Source organism: Meleagris gallopavo, chromosome Z (genome assembly GCF_000146605.3).
Source record: "Meleagris gallopavo isolate NT-WF06-2002-E0010 breed Aviagen turkey brand Nicholas breeding stock chromosome Z, Turkey_5.1, whole genome shotgun sequence".
NCBI lineage: Eukaryota > Metazoa > Chordata > Aves > Galliformes > Phasianidae > Meleagris > Meleagris gallopavo.
This window is the reverse complement of record NC_015041.2, coordinates 36,098,611-36,122,277: the sequence shown is the minus strand read 5'-3', so window position 1 is coordinate 36,122,277 and position 23,667 is coordinate 36,098,611. Positions and strand designations below refer to the sequence as shown.

The following is a 23,667-nucleotide window of genomic DNA, read 5'->3' as shown; positions in this document are numbered from 1 at the left end:
GGTTATTCATACAAGAATTGTGAAGAACATCCAGTAGCTAATGGAGCACTGAGCTTTATGTGAGTAGCTGTATTTTCTTTCAAGCTTCCATGGGTAGCTTTTACATCTGTCAGGTGAGTTCGTAGAATCATAGTATCGCTGATGTTGGAAAAGACCTACAAGATCATTCAGTACAACCATTCACCTATCATCAACAGTTCTCACTAAACCGTATTCCTCAACATCTAAACATTCCTTAAACACCTCCAGGGTCAGTGACTGCACCACCTCCCTGGTCAGCCTGTTCAAGCACTTGACCACTCTTTTGGAAAAGTAGTATTTCTTAGCGTCCAGTTTTGCAGGTCATGCTTATTTATTTCCACATTATTGTGGGGTTGTTTTTCTCTGTTCATTTTACTCCCTGTAGTGATGTCACTGTCTTTTTTCTTTTTTTTTCACTTAGGTAGTTGGTATTCTTATCCCCTTTCATTTTTTTTTTAATTCAGTTTCTTATAACATAAAGCTCTCCACAGTGTGTAGTTTATCATTATAGCCACCAACAATCTTGATTTACATTATGGTTTGCTCCAGTGGCATACTCTTCAGTGTATCACAAATATAAGTAAAAAAAAATTACTTAAGCTAAAAAAAGTTTTTCTGCAGTAGCTATGTTAAAGAAATAGAAGGAGTAAAAATCATTTAGAAGAATTCAGATGTATCTTTGTTTTATATTCAAAGTCTATACTTATTAAATTTAAAAAATAGGCAATAAAGAGGTACACTTCAGTTTATAGCATTTTTCAAACCTCTACAGAGCATTGTTCAAAGTAAGTATGTTAAGAAACTATCTATCTTTTTAGACAGGAGCAAGTCAGTGTTCTGTATCAGAACATACACATAGTGGAACCAAGATTAATCCAGCCGTATGAGCATGTCATTAAGAACTTCATCCGAGAGATCAAACTTCAAAGCACAGAGATGGAAACCTTGGCCATTGCTGTAAAAAGGTATTTTGAGTTTGCTTCTAGTTCATTTACGCAGTTACTTTTCTGTTTATTCTATCTTGCTGGATTAAACTGCTGTTCGTTAGTGCCCAAATATGCCAAACAGAATTTCCATAAACAGAGATCAGAAGTTGTTTACATGCACACACATTTATGTGAGTATTCCCTGTTCATGTTTTGGGTAGGTCCTGGCTTTGTTCTTACATCTAATGCCTTAAGCATTTTGACTACTCTTCACATCTGTAACTTTCTGGTTTAGCATCCACTCCCATTCCAATTTTATTTTAAAAAACATAGTTTTTCTTTTACAGCTACAAGGAGATTAGCTCAGGACAGGATAGATGGTGCAAGTTGCTGTTGTTGTTGTCTTACAGCCTACCATAGGATAACCAGAGGGGCCTTTTATTTTTGTAATTTAATTTTCAATGAGATATCTTTCACAGTAATCATCTGCTATCAGCTATAATTTACAATCTAATTTGCATGTATTTTCAAATTGATTTGTGATTTTTGTTCCCAACCACATCAGTTTCAAGGTCTGGTCATTGTTAAACATTGTTTAAAATTGTTTTCATTGTTAAATGTCTTTCGTATGTTTGTCTATCTTATCCATTTCAGCAAACATATTTCACACAATTTTCTGTCAGGAACAGGGCAATTTCTAAAACAATATTTACTTTTGAATTTTAGAGTTCAGGATAAAGCAGCAGTTCAGCTCAGTGAGCTGGAAGAAGAGATGGAACAACGGATACAGGCTGCTGAGCAAAAAGTTAAAAAGGAAGTGAGTATTTTTTGTTTGCACAATTTCATAGTGACCAAGCTCTCTGTGGGTTTGTATAGGATTAATGGCCAGGTGAGTCTTTGATGCTGGTAGAGTAACCTAAAGACACTGTAAACAGGGCCTGGACGAAAAGAAACTAGCCATGAAGTGGGAAATATATTCTCATAATGCTTACCCAAAGGGGAATGACTGCTCAGAAATAAAGCATGAAAAGAAACTAACCTCTTTTGTAAGAAAATTTTCATGCAAAGGAGTTTATTCCTGAGAACAGTTTTGGTAAATGATTAGAAAAAAAAAAAGTAACATTCCACCAGAAAATGATGGAATCTGCTTCTAATAATGGAAGAATTTAAGTAATTAATGCTCATATCATTTATTCCTCATTTTTTCATCTGACTGAAGGAATAATCTTTCTTTCCCCTGCTGATTCATTCTGATCCTGCAGTTGTGGTTTGGAGAATTCTAGAGGAGAGAGAGTGTTTGTGATAATGGAGTGTGAGGGCCTGGACCTCTCAGTTGATGGGGAGTTCACTTGTTTCAGCGTGCTCAGTTTTTAGGTGTTGTTTCAGCTCACTTGCAGTCTTCATGCAAAGTACAAGAATCCTTTTCCCCTCTCATATTGAAAACTTGAGTAGAACCACAAGTGTCTGTCTAATTCTAAGCAGAAAGCAGTATAAGATAATTGCTCTGCCTGTCTTGCCTGCTTCCTGTCGAAGTGTTCCTAAATTTATGTGATATACTACCTAGCTTTGTAGTAAGTGTACGAGCAACAGTTCATGCAAAATATTCTAATCTGGATGAAAGAAGTTCACTAGTTAAAATGTGTATTCTAGCCATGATCATTAGTTTGGTAGCAAAAACTATCTACTGAACCTTTACATATTTGGTATGTGTTCTTTCACAAAAGCATTTGCAAAATAGGAAGCAATGAAGTGCAGCCCAATGGGGCGAACTTAAATATCTCTTAGCAATTGAGCTGTGAAAGAAAATGGAATTCTGACAGATTTGCTTCAAATGTTTTTTTTCTGTACAAGAGGAAACATTCCTCCTGTCAAAGTCTGTTGTTTTCCTAGTAACAAAATACAAAGCATAAAAAAGATCCCATCCCAGCAAAATAGCATATGTATATTTAACTAATTACAATGAAACTTTCAGAACAGAAAAACTTACTATGGAGAATATGCATTTTTATTAGAAAACATAGGCATATGCTTTGGAAAATTTCTGTTCTGCATGAAGTGGTTAATCACTGGAAAACGCACTGTAAATCTTATTCCCTACTGTAAAAGGATGACCTGGATGTGTGCATTTGTTGAGTTTGAGAACATCTGCAATTAGGTGTGATCCTTACATAAAACCTGCTATCTATTATCTGTACATAGTTTATGCTTTAGATTCTAAAAAGAACCCTCATGATTCAATAAAATGCCTTGTAGTTTGCAGTGATTAAGCTAGATCTAGTCTTTGGATTGAAGCGTAAAGAAATGGTAGGGCAGCAGATTTTATCAGTGTTAGTTTTCAGATTGTCACTGAACTGGGATGGAGTTTTCACACCCAGATATCAAAGATGGGCTGTGACTTGTTTCCCACAGTGCTTTTCTCATTTTCACTCATGTACATTTTCTGTAGCTCATAGCTCCTCGTACTCCACCTCCTAAAACGCCCTGAGAGTAAATGTAAGATATTTACTTTGTGGGATTGTGCTCAGCCGTTAATCTTACAGCCTGTACTCATGACCATTGTTTGCTAGAGTGATCTCACGCCACGGTGACACCTGCCTCTGTGTGATGGTATCTTCGGCATGAGCCTATCCCCTGTTTTATTTCTTCAGGGAAGCAAATAGTTACCAACAATACATAAAAGTCTGGTACAGGGACCAGCAGTCAGAGAATCTAGCTTAAGCTGATTACTTTGACTGATAATCATTTTAACACACGGATGTCAGCATCTGACTGCATTCCGAACAAAGTCCACACTTGCCATCTCTTGTTTGGAAGCATAGCCTGCCAGTCTCTTAGCACGTCCTGCTGCTGCCATCTGTCCCCCTGACCTGTGAACTATACACCTCTGCACCCAGGAGTGCTAGGCAGAGCTGGGTGCATGCTTTTCCTATCAGTCCCAAAGTCTTCTTTGTCCCAGTTCCATGTCTCTTTGAATTAAAATGATTTCCCCAATAGTGCAGCTGGTTTAAGATCAACTGCTGTGTGAAACTCTCACAACTAAGAATGCTGCCATCATCATATCTTTCACCAAACATGGGCCTGTAATAGTGAAATGCTTGCAAGCAAAAAAAAATTGAAGAAAATGAGTAACTAACTAATGGTTGCACAGTAGTGCTGTTACTAGCATGTTGTATCCCACACCACAAAAGACCGCTTTGAAAATAAGGGTGCAATGCTCTGACCTGCATGTCTTTCTGTACAGACATCTGTATATATAATACACACCTACATAAGTGTGAAAATGAAAACTGAACATTTTTCTTTCGGGTTTGTTTAAGACGTTTAAAATGGTTAAGTGCAGGACACTGATATGAAAGCAAACACTGAATTCAAGGCTGAACCCATATCTTTGCTTTTACCTCAATGTTTTGTTTCTCTAAGTATTTTATAAGTGGACTGCAATATTAGAACCAGTGCCTGTGGATCTAAGGAAAGGGTGATTGACTTAGTGTGCAGACAAAATTATGCGCATTAATCTACTGGGAAAAACCAGTTTGGCTTTAAGTTGGTAGATGCATCTTTTAAGAAACATTTGAAACTTCTCTGAACATTTAATAAAAAAAGAAATATTATAGGAGAAACGAAAAGCTGAAGAAGCACTAAATGAGCTGAAGCGCCAGTATGATACTGAAGTTGGAGATCTTCAGGTGACTATAAAAAAACTTAGAAAGGTAAGTGGCTTGAACTCATGACTTGAATTTTTAGTGTAAGAGATTCTTACCTTATGAAGGGCCTTCTCCAAGATGGATATGCAAAATGTAGTCCTCTAAGTTTATGTGCCTAGATAAATTGCAACTAAAAATATGTTTTTTTGATTTATGTTGTAGTTCTGTGCTGTTGTATACATTTTGTATAATCTACTGAAATACATAGTGAAGAGACCTGATAGCCAAATTCTCTTACTAAATAATCCATCAAGATATTTCTACTGAAGTTAACTAGTCTTGTATGTGATACGTTAGAAACATTTAATATATTGCCCCTGATTGTATTTAATAGAATTAGAAACAGACTTGAAAGGTGGGCCTGAATCTAATGAGGTTCAACACAGCAAAATGCAAGGTTTTACACTTGGGCTGGAGGAATCCTCGGCATATATAGACTGGGAGGAGCAGTCCTTGAGAGTAGTCCTGGAGAGAAGGACCTGAGGGTCCTGATGGATGAAAAACTGAACATGAGTCATCAGTGTGCTCTTACAGCTTGGAAAGCAAATGATATCCTGGGCTCCATCAGAAGAGGGATGGCCAGCAGGGCCCAGGAGGTGATTGTCCCTCTCTACTCTGCTCTTGTGGGGTCTCATCTAGAGTACTATGTCCAGGTCTGGAGCCCCAAATACAAGAAGGACAGGGAGCTCTTGGAGAGGGTCCAGAGGAGAGCCACAAAGGTGATCAGGGGACTGGAGCACCTCCCCTATGAAGACAGGCTGAGGGAGCTGGGCTTGTTCAGCCTGGAGAAGAGAAGGCTGCAGGGTGACCTCATTGCAGCCTTTCAGTACCTAAAGAGAGCCTATAAACAAGAGGGGAGTCAACTCTTTGAAAGGGTAGATAATGGAAGGACAGGGGGAAATGGTTTTAAGTTGAAGGAGGGAAGATTTATGTTGGATGTCAGGAGAATATTTACTGTGAGTACTATGGTAAGGTGCTGGAACAGGCTTCCCAGAGAGGTTGTGGATGCCCCGCCCCTGGAAGTGTTCAAGACCACACTGGATGGGGCCCTGGGCTGCTTGGTCTAGTATTAAATGTGGAAGTTGGTGGCCCTGGCTGTAGCAGGGGTGCTGGAGTTTGATTGTCCCTTCCAACCCAGGCCATTCTGTGATTCTCTGGTAGATGAAGTTGGCAATACAAATGCAGTATATTGATCTAATACAGTGTTTTTGTCAGTGAGCACATTTCTTTCAGTTCTTATGGTTGAGATAATTTTGAGCTCTAATTTTAAACAGAAATTACTATTGGAATTAGTTATTACTAGTCTAAATCTAATTCCAATCTTATTAATTCAAAGCGCAATTGAAAGGTAAATTGACATCTTAGATATGAATATAAATTTGACCAGAATTTTTGCAACCGTTGAGGATTTATTTTTATTTTTTCACATTGAATTGAACTTAAAAGAGCACTGATAGAAATGGAAATTTCTCATGAGAAACATGAAAGATTTTAATAAATACACTATACAGAATTGACAGTACATGAAGTAATATATACTTATATATTTATGTTAGTGGGGATACACTTGTTACAGACTTCTCAATTGCTGGGTTTTGCGTTCCAAATTGTACACATTCAATACCTGTAGCTAATTCCAGAGTGCAAAGTAGAAATTAAATATTTGTAATGCATTAATGTAAAAAATCATACAGAAGACCAGAAGTTTTCAGAATAATGCACCCTACTCATAAAGCTGGGAATACTGTTGACTTTTAAATCTTTACTACCTGTAACACATTCTTGGAGTTATTTGATATGATTTTAATTACGTTTTATGTATTTTAAATGACAGTAATCAAGTATGTATGTTAATTGGGTGATTTTACAATCCTTGTAGGTTGAGGAGCAATCCAAAAACATAAATAGCAGGGAAGATGTGATTGAACTGAAAAAGAGAATACATGATATGTTGCTGGTAAGAAGTGTTTATCATTAATACATTAATTTAGCTTCAGTTTTATTCTTCTTTCAATACAGATTTTTTTTTCATATTTAATATTATTTAATAAATAATTAAATTTAAGTTAAATGCATAATTTAACAAATAAGAAAAGAGATAAACTTCTAAAGTTATTGATAGCTATATGAGGATCTCTAACGAAAAAACAGTTCTATGTAATGTTTATGCACATTCTAGGTATCACATTTAAAAATGGCTTAGAATGGTACAATCCCATTTTTGTGGGACTGCGAAGTCCAAAAGTCAAATTTCAGTGAATCTTGCCTACTGGTTCACTGAATTCTCTGATGTTTAATTCTCTTTTCCCACCTCTGCTGAGCTTTCCTAGTGTTTCATTTTTATGTATTATGTTGGTTTTTATTTAAGTGTCACAATATGCCAGCATTTTATGGAGATGATTGTGACGGCTAATATTTAATATCTTTCTTTTATACAGGAAAATCAGAAACTTAAGAAAGACCTCTTAGAAGCACAAACAAATATTGCTTTTCTCCAGAGTGAGTTAGATAGCTTGAAAAGTGAATATGCAGATCAGACTTTAAACACAGAAAGGTAAGTGCTTTTACTTGATTACCTTCACCAGGAAAAGAATCTTTTGTTTCATGTAGTTATAGTGTATTATGCCAGTAACTTACTCTCTAAATTTGCCATAGGCAGGTGAATATTTGACACCATATAAATTCTACCATGACTACTGTTCATTGTCTTGTCAAATATCTGAAAGAACTAGGTCTAGACGTAATGCAAACACTCACAATTGTTCAAGGAAATCTAATGGGGACTTCAGTTAGGAGTACAAGTTTTTTCCTCCATGATTTTCAGCCTGAAGAGTATCTCTACTAATATTAGCAAAAGTAGTTTGGGAAGCTGTCCACATCCATCTCAGCTAGTTCATCTAGAACAAATAAGTGCTGCTTCTAGACATTCAGGTTGATTTAGAAGAGTCTTTATGACAATGTTACTAAGCTATTGTCTTCATATAACATAAAAGGTATTTCAAGAGGCATTGTATCCTTTAATGTGATTATTTCACTGATCATAGAATCACAGAACTGTTTGAGTTTAAAAGGACCTTTAGAGGCCATCTAGTCTAACTCCCTTGCACTAAACAGGGACACCCACAGCTAGATCAGGCTGCTAAGAGCCCCATCCAGCCTTACCTTGAAGTCTTCAGGGGATGGGGCATCCACTACATCTCTGGGCAACCTGTTCCAGTGCTTCACCACCATTATTATAACAAACTTTTCTTACACCCATTCTAAATCTCCCCTCTTTTAGTGTGAAATCATCTCACAGGTCTCCATCTCAGCTGAAACCATGACATCCTCTTGAACCAAGGCATGCTGTGACAAGGCAGAAGCAGCTGACTCTTAGCTTGCTGAACTTGGGATGCTGCCCCTCATCTTGTGGGCCCATGGGATGCCCAAGACCTATCTGTCCAGCCCAACTCAACCCAATAACTCCACGCTGCACCCCTCACCTTTACTTTTCATCAACAGTTTTTGTTGAGATGTATTGGCAACGTTCAATGAAGTTAGAAAATGATTTTATTTTATGTAAAAATGCTTTTACTGCATTCTAGAAAGCAGAGATCTATACACTGAAAAATTTAATTCAGAAATACTTTGAAAAAGTCTATTGTGTCTAACACCAAATAAATTGAAAAAAAAAATCTTCTATGAAATGTAACTTTATTATTTATTTATTTATTTATTTATTTATTTATTTATTTATTTTGTAGAGACCTAGAAATGATTCGGGAGTATACTGAAGACAGAGATAATCTGGAAAGACAAATTGAAATCCTTCAGTAAGTTCTTAGCTGTTCCGATGTACTTTTAACAAACATAATCTCTACATAGGCACAGGTAAACATTTCTATAGTTATGCAAAAGACTGGGATGAGATTTGGGAAAAATTATCGAGTACTAAAATGGCTTCAGTTCTCACGGAAGGTAGTCTGCTGATCTATATAATTTCATCTTACATTTGCATTCTCTTTACTTGAGACTGATAGAATCAGAGAATCATAGAAACACCAAGGTTGGAAAAGACCTCCAAGATCATCTAGTCCATCTGCCCACCTATCACCAATAGGCCTTGGATTAGTAGAAAATGGTGCTTGTCTCAGCTGTGTTGGCACACCAGTGTGACTGCAATGGAAAGCTGTGGTTTCCTTTTATTGTGGATGAAGCAAGAAATACAGCCATTGAAATGACTTGGAAAAATATGGGCAAATTGCTAGGAGTCATTTAGAATGCATATTCCCAATAAAAGATGAAAAATACATTGGTGCAATGGGGATGGATCATTAGCACTGACAAACCCACTGCTTGGGACGGAGCACCTGCTGAGGTCAGCTCTGTCCACTGCTGCTGCCGATGGCTGAGCCCTTTGCTGCCCAGACAGCAGACTCCAACACCACAGAGCTAGGCTGTCTCCCATCTGAGTTGTGTTTCTCTCAAATGTTTTTATTTAAGCTTCTCATTTCTTCAGACAAAAAAAAAGATGTATGAGATTCCACTTCTACAAATACTTTTGGAATGGTATTAGTTGCCTTTCTGATTTTTCCTTTTAGCCTAACATAGTTGTGCGCCAGGCAACTACTATACACTCCAATTTTTGATAGCCTATTCGTGTACTGTTCATGCCTTCTAAAACCATATCTATTTTTTCTGCCCTGCATGTTACAGAAAGACTTGGGAAGACTTTACGGCACTTTTTTTTTTACATTCAGTCATCTGTTTAAGCAAAATTTCTTATCCCACATTAATCCTTAGTATTCATCTACAGCAGAATAAAACATTTTCTGTTAAAATGCATTTTTTTTTTTAAATTTTATTTGCTTATGTTGTATAGTTTTTAAGTTTAATTTGTTATAGTTTTATAAGTTAAACTATATTTCCTTGTTAGATCGGCTAATAGAAAACTACATGACAGCAATGATGGTTTAAGGACTGCACTTGAAAACAGTTTCAGCAAGTTCAACAGATCATTGGTATGTAATTCTAATTTTGCTAGGCATTAGGAGTAGCTATACTAAGCAAACTGAGCTGTATTCAGTGGTCTTTCTATGGGATTACATTTGTATGGTTGGATTTCAGTAGATTTTAAGGTGCAACAACACAGCTTTTGCTCCAGCAAAGTTTTAGGTGCTTTGGAAAATAATGAATTTGTAGCCAAATGTATCTGATGAGATGAACAAGTTAGCAGTTTCTTTCACAGCAAAGGAAATGTGTCTGAATTGTCTATATGGGAGCTCTTTAGCACTGAAAACATACATTTCTAGAAAACTACTTCTTTGTAATTGATCTGAACCTAACTTCAGCTTCTGTCCAGGCAACTCAGTGGGCTAACAACTAACAGAGACTGTTGATAATGGGGACCTTTCTCAGACCTTTTGGGCTTTTTTGGATTTTTTGGGCCTTTTTGGAACTATTAGAAATTATTAGAAATCAGTATTAGAAAGCTTTCTAAACTTTAAAACTATTAATTGGCAAACTCCTGCATCACTGGAAGTGCAAATAACTGTTGAAAAATAATTTAGAGAGAATAATGGTCCTACAGTAACAATACTGGACAGAAAGATTGAAGATAGAATTTTCTTCTGACATGCCCCAAAGCATACACAAGGAAAACAAATTCTGTCTCAGCTAGTGACATAATCAATGTAATAATCCTTTTGGAAATTCCTTTTATATATATCTAATGGTTGAATGCGGCCAGCAAGTCCAGCATTAAGGCAACAATGGAACCTAAATGGGGTACGTAGTAGCCTTTGGACATCTAATCCTATTTAAAGAATTAAGCTTATTTAAAAATAAGTGGTTGGATATACACGAAAATACACAGTAGTCATTTTGTTGATAAACACTTTAATCATGATGAAGTTGATGCTTATATTATGTTCATCAAACTTATTGTGCATTTATTATTTATCTATTGCAGCGGTTAGCAAATACCTCACCAGGAAGTACTGTTTCTAGAAGCAGTCCCAAATGTAGTGGTGGACAGTCTCCTCTGAACCTGCGTTATGACAGGTAAGCCAGATTTGCTTCTATTAACTTTAAAAAGACTAGGTCATCACAGATGTCTTAGAAGATCAAATATTGTCAAATAAAAGAGAAAATAATTCTTCCTGATTTAGAAGAAATATGTAGCAATAGCATAAGATCCATAGTATGGTGAATTCAACAGCAATGTTTTCAATGACATCAGGAAGTTCAGAAAAAATTTATTTAGTGGTAATGGTGAATGGTGAATGGAGAATTCAGACAACCTCTTGATGTTTTTAGTTTAAGTCTAAATGTCCTCTCCTTCCTCCATTACCTATATAACAAATATTGTTACTGGTCAGAGCACCTGTGGGTTCACACCTACTGAATGAAAGTCCTTGAATCATAGAATCATAGAATCGCTAAGGTTGGAAAAGACCATCAAGATCATCAAGTCTAACCGCAGCCTAACCAAACTACCCTACCTCTAACAAATCATCTACCTAAATCATGTCCCTGAGCACCACATCCAGACAATTTTAAAAGACATCCAGGAGTGGATCAACTACCTTCCTGGGGAGCCTCTTTCAGTGCTTAACAACCCTTTCTGTAAAGAAGTTCTTCCTGATATCCAAACTAAACCTCCCCTGATGCAACATGAGGCCTTTTCCCTTTGTCCTGTCACCTGCCACCAGTGAGAGGAGACCAACCGTGCTCTCACTGCAATCACCTTTTAGGTATTTGAAGAGAGCAAGAGGGTCTCCCCTCAGCCTCCTTTTAGCCCCAGTTCCTTCAGTCGCACCTCGTAGGGCATATTCTCCAAGCCCTTCATCAGCTTTGTTGCCTTTTGATGAGATCATGTTCAGGTCTTGCAGAAGCTCTCACTGATATCGCAAAGCTCTGGATTCAACTTTGAGTGCTTTAGATAATGCTATTTTGTGAAATTTTTATTTCATTTTTGTTATTTGAAATAACTGGAAATGCCATTAAGAATTTGTGTCCATATTCAATTCATAAATTCTTTTACCTTATTCTTTTTGTGTTACTTCAAACCCTACATTGATATTATATTTTTCCACTGAGAAAAAAATCTTTAGTAGGGATTAAGTTGGCTTCTGCTTTGCTCTAATAGTATCCACATTTGTTCAGAAATGTATTCTACTATCTGGTGTGGTTGCAGGCTATAAAATTTTGCTTGTAACAAACTGATTTCTTCTGCTATATGCAGATAATACCTGTTTCCCTCTATTGAGAAATTTTGAGAGATGCGATCATATCAAAGTTGTATATTAGACTGAATAATTTTCTGATGTTGGGGAAAAATTAACTAAAATCTCTCTGGATATTTAGAATATACAATCATAGAATATCCCAACTTGGAAGGGACCCACAAGAATCATCAGTTCCAACCCCAAGCTCCATAGAGGACCATTCAGACACCAATGATCTTTCAGCTCGGGTCCGTGCCCATTGCCCTGGGCAGGCTGTTCCATGCCTGCTTCCTTGTGGTGCAGAACCTGTTCCTAACCCGCAGCTGCCCCTCCCCTGGCATAGTTACATGCTGTTCCTTCAGGCCCTGTCACTGTCACACAGAGCTGCCCTTCTGCTCCCTGTGAGGAGCTGCAACCACCATCAGGCTGCCCCTCAGCCTGCCCTGATCTGGGCTGAACACACCCAGAGACCTCAGCTGCTCAGAATGATGGAATCACAGAATTGTAGGGGTTAGAAAGGGCCTCTGGTGATAATCTAGTCCAAATAATATGATGCTAACTTAAATAAACCAATATGGAATAGGAATTTCCCCCCTTTCTGGACAACCAAAGTACATAGCTCCTCACACAGTGTGCCATCAGACCTTTCCCCATTTCTGTGGCCCTCCTTTGGACCGTCTCTAATAGCATCTTATGTTGTGGCACCCAAAGCTGCACCCAATGCTGGAGGTGAGCTATACAGCAGAGTGGGACAACCACTTCCCTCACTCGACAATGTTGGTCCTGATGTACTGCAGGATGCAGTTGGCTCTTCTGACTACTAGGGCGCACTGTTGGCTCACATTCAAGTTGCCACCAACCAGGAGACAATAATCCCTTTTTGCAGGGCTGTTCTCCAGCCCCTCACCCCACAGTCCGCACGTAGAGCCAAGGCTGCCTCATTCCGGATACAGAACCTGACACTTGTTCTTTCTCATGCCAAGGGTGACCACCCTCAAATTTGTCCAGATCTTCCTGTAAGGCCTTTCAACCCCTAAAGGGAGTCAACGCTCCTACCAGCTTAGCATCATCCACAAATTTACTTAGAACAGCTTCCATATCCTTATTGGAATCAACAGTGAAAACATTAAAGAGAAATGCCCTTAAAATGGAGCCCTGCAGAATCCCATTGGTGACAAGCAGGGCAACTCTTAGGCCATAGCCTCCCTTCGCCCAATACAGCCAAGTTCTGGTTCTCATGGGAGAGGTGGCATTGCCATGGCCTGCCAATTGCTAGAAATACAGGGATCCTGACAACAGAACACCACTTGCTGACAAACTTGTGGTCAGGAAGCACAGGCTTGAGACTAGGAGCTTCTTAGATTGACCCTTCCCTCCCACTGTGGGAACTTCGGCTTCTAGAGAGCTGCAGCGAGCCCGAACCAAGGGAAGTAGACTCACCAGAAAGTGATGTTAAGCCCATAGAGGTGGACCTACCTCCAGAGGATGAACCGATAGATCCACCTCTATCAGGCCCGGGCAAGCACTATAGCATTATGCTTGTCTGAAGACGTTGCTATATCCATTGGCGGCGCAGCAGGCGTTCTCAAATTCCATCTCAACGTTGAAGAGTCACCATTCACCAGAGAGCCCCTGGGCCCCTGCTGCTCTCTAGAACCCCTTCTTTCCCAGCCCCCATTCTCATCCTTCTTCAAGACCTTTCACTTAGTTTAGTGGTGTCCTTCCAAGTACTTTAGAAGAGAGTTTATGTGGTAGGAATAAAACTTAATAGGCATGATTAGGCATGTTATTAGAAATGATTTAGTAGTGTCAAAAGACAAAAAGAAATATGTCTCAAAATCTGCTAGTTTTCATTAGTTTGTCACCTGATAGCAGATTATCATTTTGAAATATCGATTTGTATTCAAACATGTTATAAGCAATTTACATTAGTAATTACCTTTTTTCTTCTTCAGCTGTGCAATGCACATAAATCTAACTTGCTTGAAGTGCATATGAAGTTCCTAGTAATGAATCCCTGCTTCAGGAAGGCTGAAAATTCACTAATAAAGGCTTTTATTTAGTGAATGCCTAACAAGCTTGACTTTTTATAGCATGAGACCTTCATTTGTATTTCACTGATTTGCTATAGGCTAGCAGATATGGGAATACAAAGAGCATGAATACTGTGATATTCCACAACAAAGATAGCACTTGTTCCTTTCATTATTCAGTAGCCTGCAAAGATGAAAATTAGACAGTTCTACATGTTATTGCATGGTACAATGAAGTCCCTAAAAACCATATATTTTGGCTCTTCTGTGGCATGCACTGGAAGGACCCAGCCTCTCTGGCAGAAATTTTTATAGACTTTTACTGATATTGTCTTTTCTAGCAGGGAAGTACTTCACATCTATTCTCATAGGACAGAGCGAAACTGATTTTTTTTGCCATATAAATTAACAAACATTACTACAGAGATTTATGCATTAAGTTTGTAATCTGGGTACCCAAGAACTATGTTTTTTAAAAAATTTATAAACGCAAAATAAGGTAGTACCGTATGTGTTAAATGTTATGGTTAGCATTTATAGGTATTCAACATTCTAGAATGGTATAGATTTTGTTGGAAAAAAAAACAAAGCAAAACCAAAACAATTGTGAAAGAAAATTTATTTGTTCTGTTGTTTTTATTTAATACTTGCTTTTTAGGTCATCTCCATCTTGTGTGGATGAAGATTACGATTCTTTAGCCCTTTGTGACCCCATGCAAAGAATAAACTGTGAAGTTGACAGCTTACCTGAGAGCTGTTTTGACAGTGGTTTGTCCACCCTGAGAGATTCAAATGAGTATGATTCAGAGGTGGAATACAGGCATCAAAGAATTTTTCAAAGACCACAGTGTATGCAAGAAAGCTATGGCGGTGATGCTTCTGATACAGACGTAAGTACAAGACTTAACTGCCTCACTAGCACCTTTGGTTGGAGGCAAGAATGAGATGGATTTTTGCTGATTGACCATATAGAACTGAGTATGTGGATTATATGTGCTTTTTTTTTGTTTGTTTAATAAGCTTTGAAATTATTGCCTTTTTTTCATCAAGAGAGGCCTTGAACACCTCCAGGGTAGGGTCATCCAGAACTTTTTTGGGCAGGCTGTTCCAGTGCCTCACATCTTTTCTCCAAGTGAAGAATTTCTTCCTAACATCTAACCTAAACTTCCCTTTTCTCAGTTTAAATTCCTTCCCCCTGTCCTGTCACTATATACCTGTGCGAAAAGCTGGTTCCCCTCCTGTTTCTAAGCTCCTTTCAAGAACTGAAAAATCTCAATGAGATCTTCCTGGAGTTTTCTCCAAGTGAAACAATCCCGGCTCCTGCAGCCTTTCATAGCAGAGGCACACCAGTCCTCTGATTATCTTCGTGGCCTTCCTCTGGACCCTCTCCACATTCTTCCTGTGCTGGGGGCCCCAGGCCTGGACACAGTATTCCAGATAGGGCCTCACAAGGGCAGAACAGAGGTGGACAATCACCTCCCTCTCCAGGCTGGCCACCCTTCTTTTGATGCAGCTCAGGATACCATTGGCCTCCCAGGCTGAAAGTGCACACTGCTTGTGCATTTTAAATTTTTCATCTACCAGGACCCTTAAATCCTTCTTGGCAGGGCTGCTGTCAAGGAGTTCATCTCCCATTCTGTACTCGTATCTAAGATTGCCCCAATTCTAGCACTTGGCTTTATTGAACATCATTAGATTCTCGAGGTCCCACTTTTCAAGCCTGTCTACATCCCTCTGAATGGCATCCCCTTTTTCTGTTTATTGGCTGCACCACTCATCTTAGTGTCATCAGCAAAATTACTGAGGATACACAATCTCATGGTCTAAGTCATTGATAAAAATCTTGAAGAGTGCTGGTCCCAAGACAGACCCAGAGGGGTGCTGCTTGTGACTAGTTTCCAACTGGATATACATCAATTGATAACAACTCTGCCTACAAGCATGCAGCCAATTCTTTATCCGCTTAGTAGTCCACCCTTCAAATCCATCACTCTCCAATCTAGAGACAAGGACTTGATGTAGGACTGTGTCAAAGGGCTTGCATAAATTCAGATAGTCTACATCAGTTGCCTTTCCTTTGTCCACCAATGCCATCACTCCATCATAGAAGGCCAAAGAAGTTCGTAGAACCAAGAAGTTCATATTCAGAATTTGCTAGTGTTTTCACAGTACAAAAAGGAACATGTAGAACAATACTGAAATACATCCTCTATTAGAGTTATCCTTTGAACTTGCTGTAGAAGTGGTTATTAGTGTTATTTATTTGGTTTAGAGAGTATATGACTTAAGAAAGGTGTTTAAATTCTCACAACAAAGAAGAGAAAAATCAAAGAGTTTCAGCCGGGATTGCACAGTTGATTAATCCAGTTGATTAATTGCACAGTTATTAAATCCAAACCGTTAAAAAAAGAGATTTCAATCAGTTTTAGCTGTATCATTGCAAGCAGAAAGCGTATTTTTGCACTGAACTGAACATGTTGACTTATACTTTCAGGTTCCTGAGATCAGGGATGAAGAAGCATACAGTCCTGATAACAGCAGTACAATATTAGACTGGAAATCCTCAAGACCAGTAAGTCGAAGCAGCTCAGTTGCTTCAACAAGGAAATACATATCTGCTCTGACTCCTCAGGTAACCAGTTCTCTAGGAAAAAAACAAAACACAACAACAAAACAAAAAAAAAAAACAAGCAAACAAAAAATGAACTGCATTTTAATTAGTTTTATATGAGATTAATCAGGTGGTTTTTTTTTTTTCTTTTCCTTTTTTTTCAGTCAGATGCAACAGAATGTACTCCAAAATACCCAAGTTCAGAGAAGGCTTACAAGATTGTTCTTGCTGGAGATGCAGCAGTGGGAAAATCTAGTTTCCTTATGAGGCTTTGCAAGAATGAATTTAGAGGCAATACCAGTGCAACCCTCGGTACTGTTGTTGTTCTTCTTAAATACTAAAGTGAATATTACTGTTGTTATGCAAAGGTAGTGGATGAAAAGATTACCTCCTATGATTGCTAGGTTTTCTGAGTATACTTGCAGTCTTCAGATGGTGAGCCGTATTTGAGCACTGAAGCGTAGAACTGAGTAACTGGTATTTGGAGTGGATAATGGGATAAAACTCTGATCTAGTTATTCTTTGTTAAGCCCAAATTCTGTTGCTGAATAAATCAAAGTACCAATAAAGGGAGTTTCAATGTAATGAACTTAGAATTTATGTCCAGGCTTTGTCACAGTATTTATGGCCATCTGGTCTTCTCATTCTTTAGTCTTGCACAATAGCCTTTGTTGTATTTTTATATTGTTCTTTATATATATATTTATTATATATATATTTATATATTGTTCTCTCTACATATTGTTCTTTATCTCGATTTCTTCAAAGTGTCATTGGAGTTGGAGAGATTTCTGACTGGCTTATTGTGCATATTGCTTTCCAATCAAGTAATAGTTATGTATTTGTTTTATTGGCTCAAACTTAGGAATTTGTTATATTTTTGTTATAATTTATTTTTCCCTTTGCTGGGATTTGAAATAAAGTCTCTCTTACAAAACATTTTCACCTATAGGAGAGTTTTGCAAAATGAAGCTCAGGTGGATCTTGTTTGTTGATCATAATGCTAAGTTTGTATCAATGTTTCGGGGAAAATATCTGGTTCTAATATTCCTTTAAACATTTTTCTAAAGACAAATTAAATATGTATTTCCATATTCAGGGGATTATTGCAGTTCAGCGCTATATGAGTGGATCTCTCTATCTAGTACAAGCAATGTATTTTGAGATAACTGCTATATCCTCTTATATGCAGCATAACATTCAACTTTCTGTGGATTTTTTAAGGTTGTTAATGTGTTTTCTTAGACTATATGAATTCTTCTTTTCAGGTGTTGATTTTCAAATGAAAAGGTTAATTGTTGATGGAGAACCTACAGTGCTGCAACTGTGGGACACAGCTGGGCAAGAGAGGTTGGTGACTGCCTGCAACTTAAGTCATTTTAGTGTTTCGTTTTTTTTCTAAATTAAATTTGGATTTTTTCATCTAGATTTTTATCCTGTTGCTGTCTTTGTTCTTACAGATCTGCATTTCTGACAATTTATATTTGAGATACTTTTTACTTATATTTTCCTTGAAATTCCTGATCCTGATTTGCCTTGAATTTAGTATATGAAAAATCTTTCTTCTCCCAGAAACTCAAAAAATGCACAGGGGAATTGTGTAGATAACTAAGTATGTAAATAAAGTTCTTTGATTTTTTTATGTAGAATTTTCACAAAATTCTATGTCACTTACTTGCAGAGCCATTACTTTACTGATATCTTGTAGGGCTCATTACAAGTTTAATCTAACATTCTGGAAGTCATAGAATCATAGAATCACCAGGGTTGGAAAAGACCTCTCTGATCATCGAGTCCAACTGTCTACATATCACCAATATTTTCCACTAAACCATGTCCCTCAATGCAACCTCTAAATATTTCTTGGAAACCTTCTGGGTCAGTGACTCCACTGCCTCCCTGGGCTGACCTGGGAGTGCCTGACCACTCTCAGAGAAGAAGTACTTCTTAATATCCCACCTGAACCACCTCTGGTGTAACTTGAGTCCATTCCCTCTAGTCCTATCACTAGTTACATGGGAGAAGAGGCCAACTTCCACCTCACTATAACCTCCCTTCAAGTAGTTGTAGAGGGCAATAAGATCACCCCTGAGTCTCCTCTTCTACAGTCTAAATAATCCCATCTCCCTGAGCTGCTCCACGTCAGGCTTGTACTCCAGACTCTTCTCTGGTGTCACTGCTCTTTGAACACGCTCCAGGGCCTCAGTGCCTTTCCTGTAGTGAGGGGCCCAAAACTGAACACAGTACTTGAAGTGTGACCTCACCAGTGCTGAGTTCAGAGGGATGATCACTTCCCTGCTCTTGCTGGTAATGTTCTTTCTTATACAAGCCAGGATGCCATTGACCTTCTTAACCAACTAGGCACACTGCTGGCTCATGTTCAGCTGAGCATCAAACAATACCCCTAGGACCATTTCCTTTACATAGTCTTCCAGCCACTCTGCCCCAAGCCTGTAGCATAGCCTGGGGTTGTTGTGGCTAAAGTGCAAGACCTGCACTTGATTTTGTTGAGCTTTATTTCGCTGTCCTCAGCCCAGCAGTCCATCCTGTTCAGATCCCTCATTAGGGCCTTCCTGCCTGAGGCAGATCAACACTTCCTGCTGACTTGATGTCATCTGCAAACTTACTGAGGGCGTACTCAGTGCCCTCATCCAGGTCATCAGTGAGATACTGAACAGGACAAATCCAAATCAGTTTTATCTATTCAGTGGCTCTGTACTAGTCTGTGTATATTTACTTTTACCTAAAAGAGTGCTTATGAGACATAGGAAGTTGGAGACACATTCATTCTCCTCCCACATAATAATTTTGTGAAGAATATTTTTATGTGTAATGTAATTACCCAGTTGTTGTAAAGTTGCTAAGTAGACTGCGCTATGTTAAAAGACGATTATAACTGGTGAATTAATTCCTGGAGTTATTTCCTGGAAGTTTATTGCTTCATATTTTTTTCAAATGTAGCAGAGTAATCCACTCTGCTACACTCTGCAGTGTAATTCCTTAGCCTTACACAAGTCTTTTTGTTTCCTTAAAAGATTCCGAAGTATTGCTAAATCATACTTCAGAAGAGCAGATGGTGTCTTACTCTTATATGATGTAACATGTGAAAAAAGCTTTCTTAATGTGCGAGAATGGGTTGATATGATTGGGGTAAGTATCTTAAATATCTGCAACTTTAAAACTATGTTTTGTTGTTCTAATGTCTGACTGTCTGAAGAAAGAAAGGATGGAAATCTTATTCTTTGCTTTAGAACCTTTTAGATTGTTTTGTTTAATAGGTAAAACTTGTGTAACTCAGGAATTAGCCAAACTGCAGTCTCTTGTGTAAGTGCAAACTAAATGGAAGTTCTATTGTTATTAAAGTATATTCTGATATATTTAGTGTTAAAATGAATGCATTTTTAATATGAAAGGTCATCACTGTTCCCGTTCACTTCCTTTTGGAAGAAACATGAGAGCCCATTTCAGATACCTTCCTGTGGATGGCTTGTCTATTCCTTGAAGCTCCCACATTTTAAATCAATATATTAAATTCTTTAAACTAGCCATTCTCCAGCTGAAATTTTCAGTATTTCTATCTGCTACTACTTGCTTATTTTAATACAAATTTGAATTTGATGAAAAGAATTTTTCTATTGTGCCACAGTTGTTTAATTGGAGGGAAAACGTAAGCAAAATTCCTCTTCTTAAGGCATTTTTTTTTAATAGTAAAATAGAAGTTGATTACTCTTCCCACAGTAGTTTTATCATAAAGCATTTAGATAGTAACTATTTCTGCTAGAACATTAAATTCATGGTTGTGTAACAGAGTTTATGAGTATGGATGCATATCTCTGCAGGCTGATGTTTAAACTGGCTTCTTGAAATATGTACTCTCTCTGAACAGTTATGTAACATATAAAATTATGTGTTTTTTGATAGTGCATAGGAATTTTTGTGGGAAGGAAGTCACTATGACATGATGCTAGTTAACTTTTTTTATTCTGAGAATTTTAGCAGTAAGGAAAAGAAATTTTTTTACAGGATGCAACTCATGAGAATATTCCAATTATGATGGTAGGAAACAAAGCAGATCTTCGCCAAGCATTTACAGAACAAGGGCAAAAATGTGTACCTTTAAGCTATGGAGAAAAGCTGGCTATGGTAAGATCAATGGCTATCTTTTCAGTATAAAATGGTTTTAATAACTTAATCTGGAAACTCTGTGAATAACTTGTAAACAAAAGTCATTTACTAGTCACTTGTTCAGATCTAGTTATTAGGATTCATGATTAATTTTCATGAAAGCTTTTTTTTTATTTTGATGCTGCTTGCTGAGCTAAATTTTGCCTCAGTGCAGCTAAGCTGAACTTTTTTATTTTCTGGGATATTCTTCTCAGCTTTCATGTTTCTAAGGTGAATGGATCAGGAGACAAAGTTTTTTAACCTCCAATAAGAAATTGGCAATAGAATTTTGCCACTGAAATGAAGCATGCTGGTAGGCAGATGATAATCTTAACCTGGCTTTGAATCATATAATATGTTAAGTTCTAAGGTCCTACAAGGATTATCAAATTCATCTCCTGTCTCCACATCTAATCATCCAAAATTCAAACCGTATTTCTGAGGGCACTGTCCAAATTCTTCTAGAACTCTGGCAGGATTGGTGCCATGACCACTGTAAATGGGAATCTTTTCCAGTTGCTATGGTTTCATCCAGATGGACAGGTGAATTCACAACGACTCTTAAAGGAAGTGGGAAGGAGAAAATATGATGGAAAAAGAAGGCTTATGTGTTGAGATAAGGATAATTTAACTAAAGGGAAAATAAGGAAAAAAAAAACAACCAACCATATAAAAGCCGTGCAGAAGCAGAGATGGAGAGTGAGCATTTCTTCTGTGTTTCCCATTAGTAAGCAGTTTCTGGCTATGTCATGGGAAGCAGGGCCTCCATATACATAGCAGTTTTTTGGGAGGACTCATTTTTTCATAACGAGAAGTCCCCTCTGACCTGCCCTCCTTTCTTTCCCCCCTTTTCCTCATTTTATTGCCGAATATGACATATGGTATGGTATGACATGTCCTTTTACTTTGTTTGGGTCAGCTGTCCTCAACCTACTGGTTTTGCTTGGAGTCATTTGGAGATAGTCTTTATGCTGTGCCAGTGTTGTTCAGCAATAATAAAACATTGATGTGATATCAACACTCTTCTTGCTACAAATGTAGAGCGCAATGCTATTTGGGCTGCTGTGGGGAAGGTTAACTCCATCTCATCCAGACCAAATACACCAATATGAACTTCTTGTGATGTAACTCCATCTCATTCCCTTGGATTCTGTCACTGTCACAGAGAGCAGAGCTCGATGCTGCCCTCCACTCCCTGTGAGGAGCTGCCATCAGGCCTTCTGTCAGCCTGCCCTGCTCTGGGCTGAACACACACAGGGACCTCAGCCACTCCAAATAGTTCTTCTCCTCTAGATTCTTTGCCATCTTCTCTTCTTCTAAATTGCTTGTACAATTTATTATATCAGGACAGGGAGCATGGCTGATAATTATGGAATTATGTTTCTGGTTAAGCTGTTGGTTGAGCTAGAATACTGGAATGATGCAGATTATGAGTGGATAACAGGCTGAATTCAGTAACCTGTCCTAGCAACTCTTTCTGTTTTGCTCACAGACTTACAATGCTCTATTCTGTGAAACAAGTGCTAAAGATGGATCTAATATTGTAGAAGCAGTTCTTCATCTTGCTCGGTAAGTAGTCATGTTTCTATTTTCAAAGAAGCACAGCTGAACATATTTTATAAAATAGACATTATATATAGATTTACATACAAAGACATGCATGTACATATTTAAAATTGTCCCAACATCAAGTTCAACAAATTAAATTAGAAAATGAATGCCATGTTGAATCTATAGAGACGTGTGAAGCAGGTTTTATTCTCAGTGTAGTCAGTGGTTTTGCTTACAAATGTTACATAGTTGTCTTATTTATCGATATTTAAATTAGAACTTAGTTATGGACCTAACAGTTTTAAAACTTGGTGAATGAATGATATGTTTAATGGTACATGGATTTACTTTCGTAATTCTTTCATATACATAGATCAATTTCTAATACTTACAATTATGCATATAATTAACTCTTAATTCTGTCACATCTATTAATACATGTTCAGTTTTGTTCCTGATCATTCTAGTCTCACATATTTTCTTTGATGTCATGTCACTTTCTCTAAGTTATTTAAAAGACAGAACTCTGCATTACATCCATTTAGCAAAATGGTGTTTCTGTGAAGAATGTGAATCAAACATTACACTTTTACAACTTTTCCAAACTGTTCTGTACTGCAGTGTTTTGAAAGGCTGGAAGTAAGAAATCCTCAAGCTCAGATTTCTCAGTTCTAGTCATCAAACTCAAGGCTACAATTACGACTATATTAATTAATTTTTTTTTTTACTTACTCATGCAATAATCAAACTTTATGACATTTGGCCAGTATTTGTTTATTCAGTGTTAAAACATGGCCTGAATAAAAATACTGGCTCTTTGGAGAGCATCATTGCTTCTTCACATTTGGTCTTCAAGAACACATGTATTTCCAAGAAAACAACTCAACTGGAGATGCTACATGAGCACAGGTGTTTTGTTTTTCTGTTAGTGTCAACATTAGTTGCTGATTGAAATGACTCATTTCCAGGAATCTGTGACTTAATAAATTAGAGAGCTTACTTAACAGTTACATAACATTAATCACAGTTGGAAAATTCTCTCTAATATTTAAACATGATAGATTTGTTTAACTGCCTCAAGGATAAAAATGGCAGTTTGGCAGTTGCAGCATTTCGTTTCAGAACCTCCAATTTTTTTTTCCTTTGGTAGGTTCATAGTTCCTTAAATGCTCTAGACATTACCTAGAGCCTTGGTCTGGAATGGTTGCTTGCAATTTCTTGAGTTTAGTAATACTTATTCTTTGAAAGAAACGTTTTATTTTGAAGCAAAAAAAAAAATTTTTTTTAAAAGTATCATTAGGGCAGATAGTCTTTCAGACTAACCTGTTACTTCTTTGTAGGATTCCTTTCTCCTGTTTGTTTTGTTGAATAATATGATGCTCTGAATTTAAAATTCTCCCAACTTCATGAATTTATTCTATTGATACAAGGAGGATTTATATATATATA

General features: G+C 37.5%; 1 protein-coding gene across 1 annotated transcript; it reads left to right on the top strand.

Annotated features, from left to right (window-relative positions):
• Nucleotides 1-292: 292 nt before the first annotated feature.
• Nucleotides 293-23,608, top strand: RASEF (RAS and EF-hand domain containing). Its single transcript, XM_010725778.3, has 15 exons — nt 293-986; nt 1,674-1,764; nt 4,562-4,657; nt 6,531-6,608; nt 7,090-7,205; nt 8,395-8,463; nt 9,567-9,651; nt 10,602-10,693; nt 14,551-14,782; nt 16,387-16,524; nt 16,668-16,815; nt 17,772-17,853; nt 19,539-19,653; nt 20,527-20,646; nt 22,160-23,608. The coding sequence occupies exons 1-15, from the start codon at nt 958-960 to the stop codon at nt 22,238-22,240; spliced, it is 1,572 nt and encodes a 523-aa protein (XP_010724080.1). The 5' UTR covers nt 293-957; the 3' UTR covers nt 22,241-23,608.
• Nucleotides 23,609-23,667: the final 59 nt, after the last annotated feature.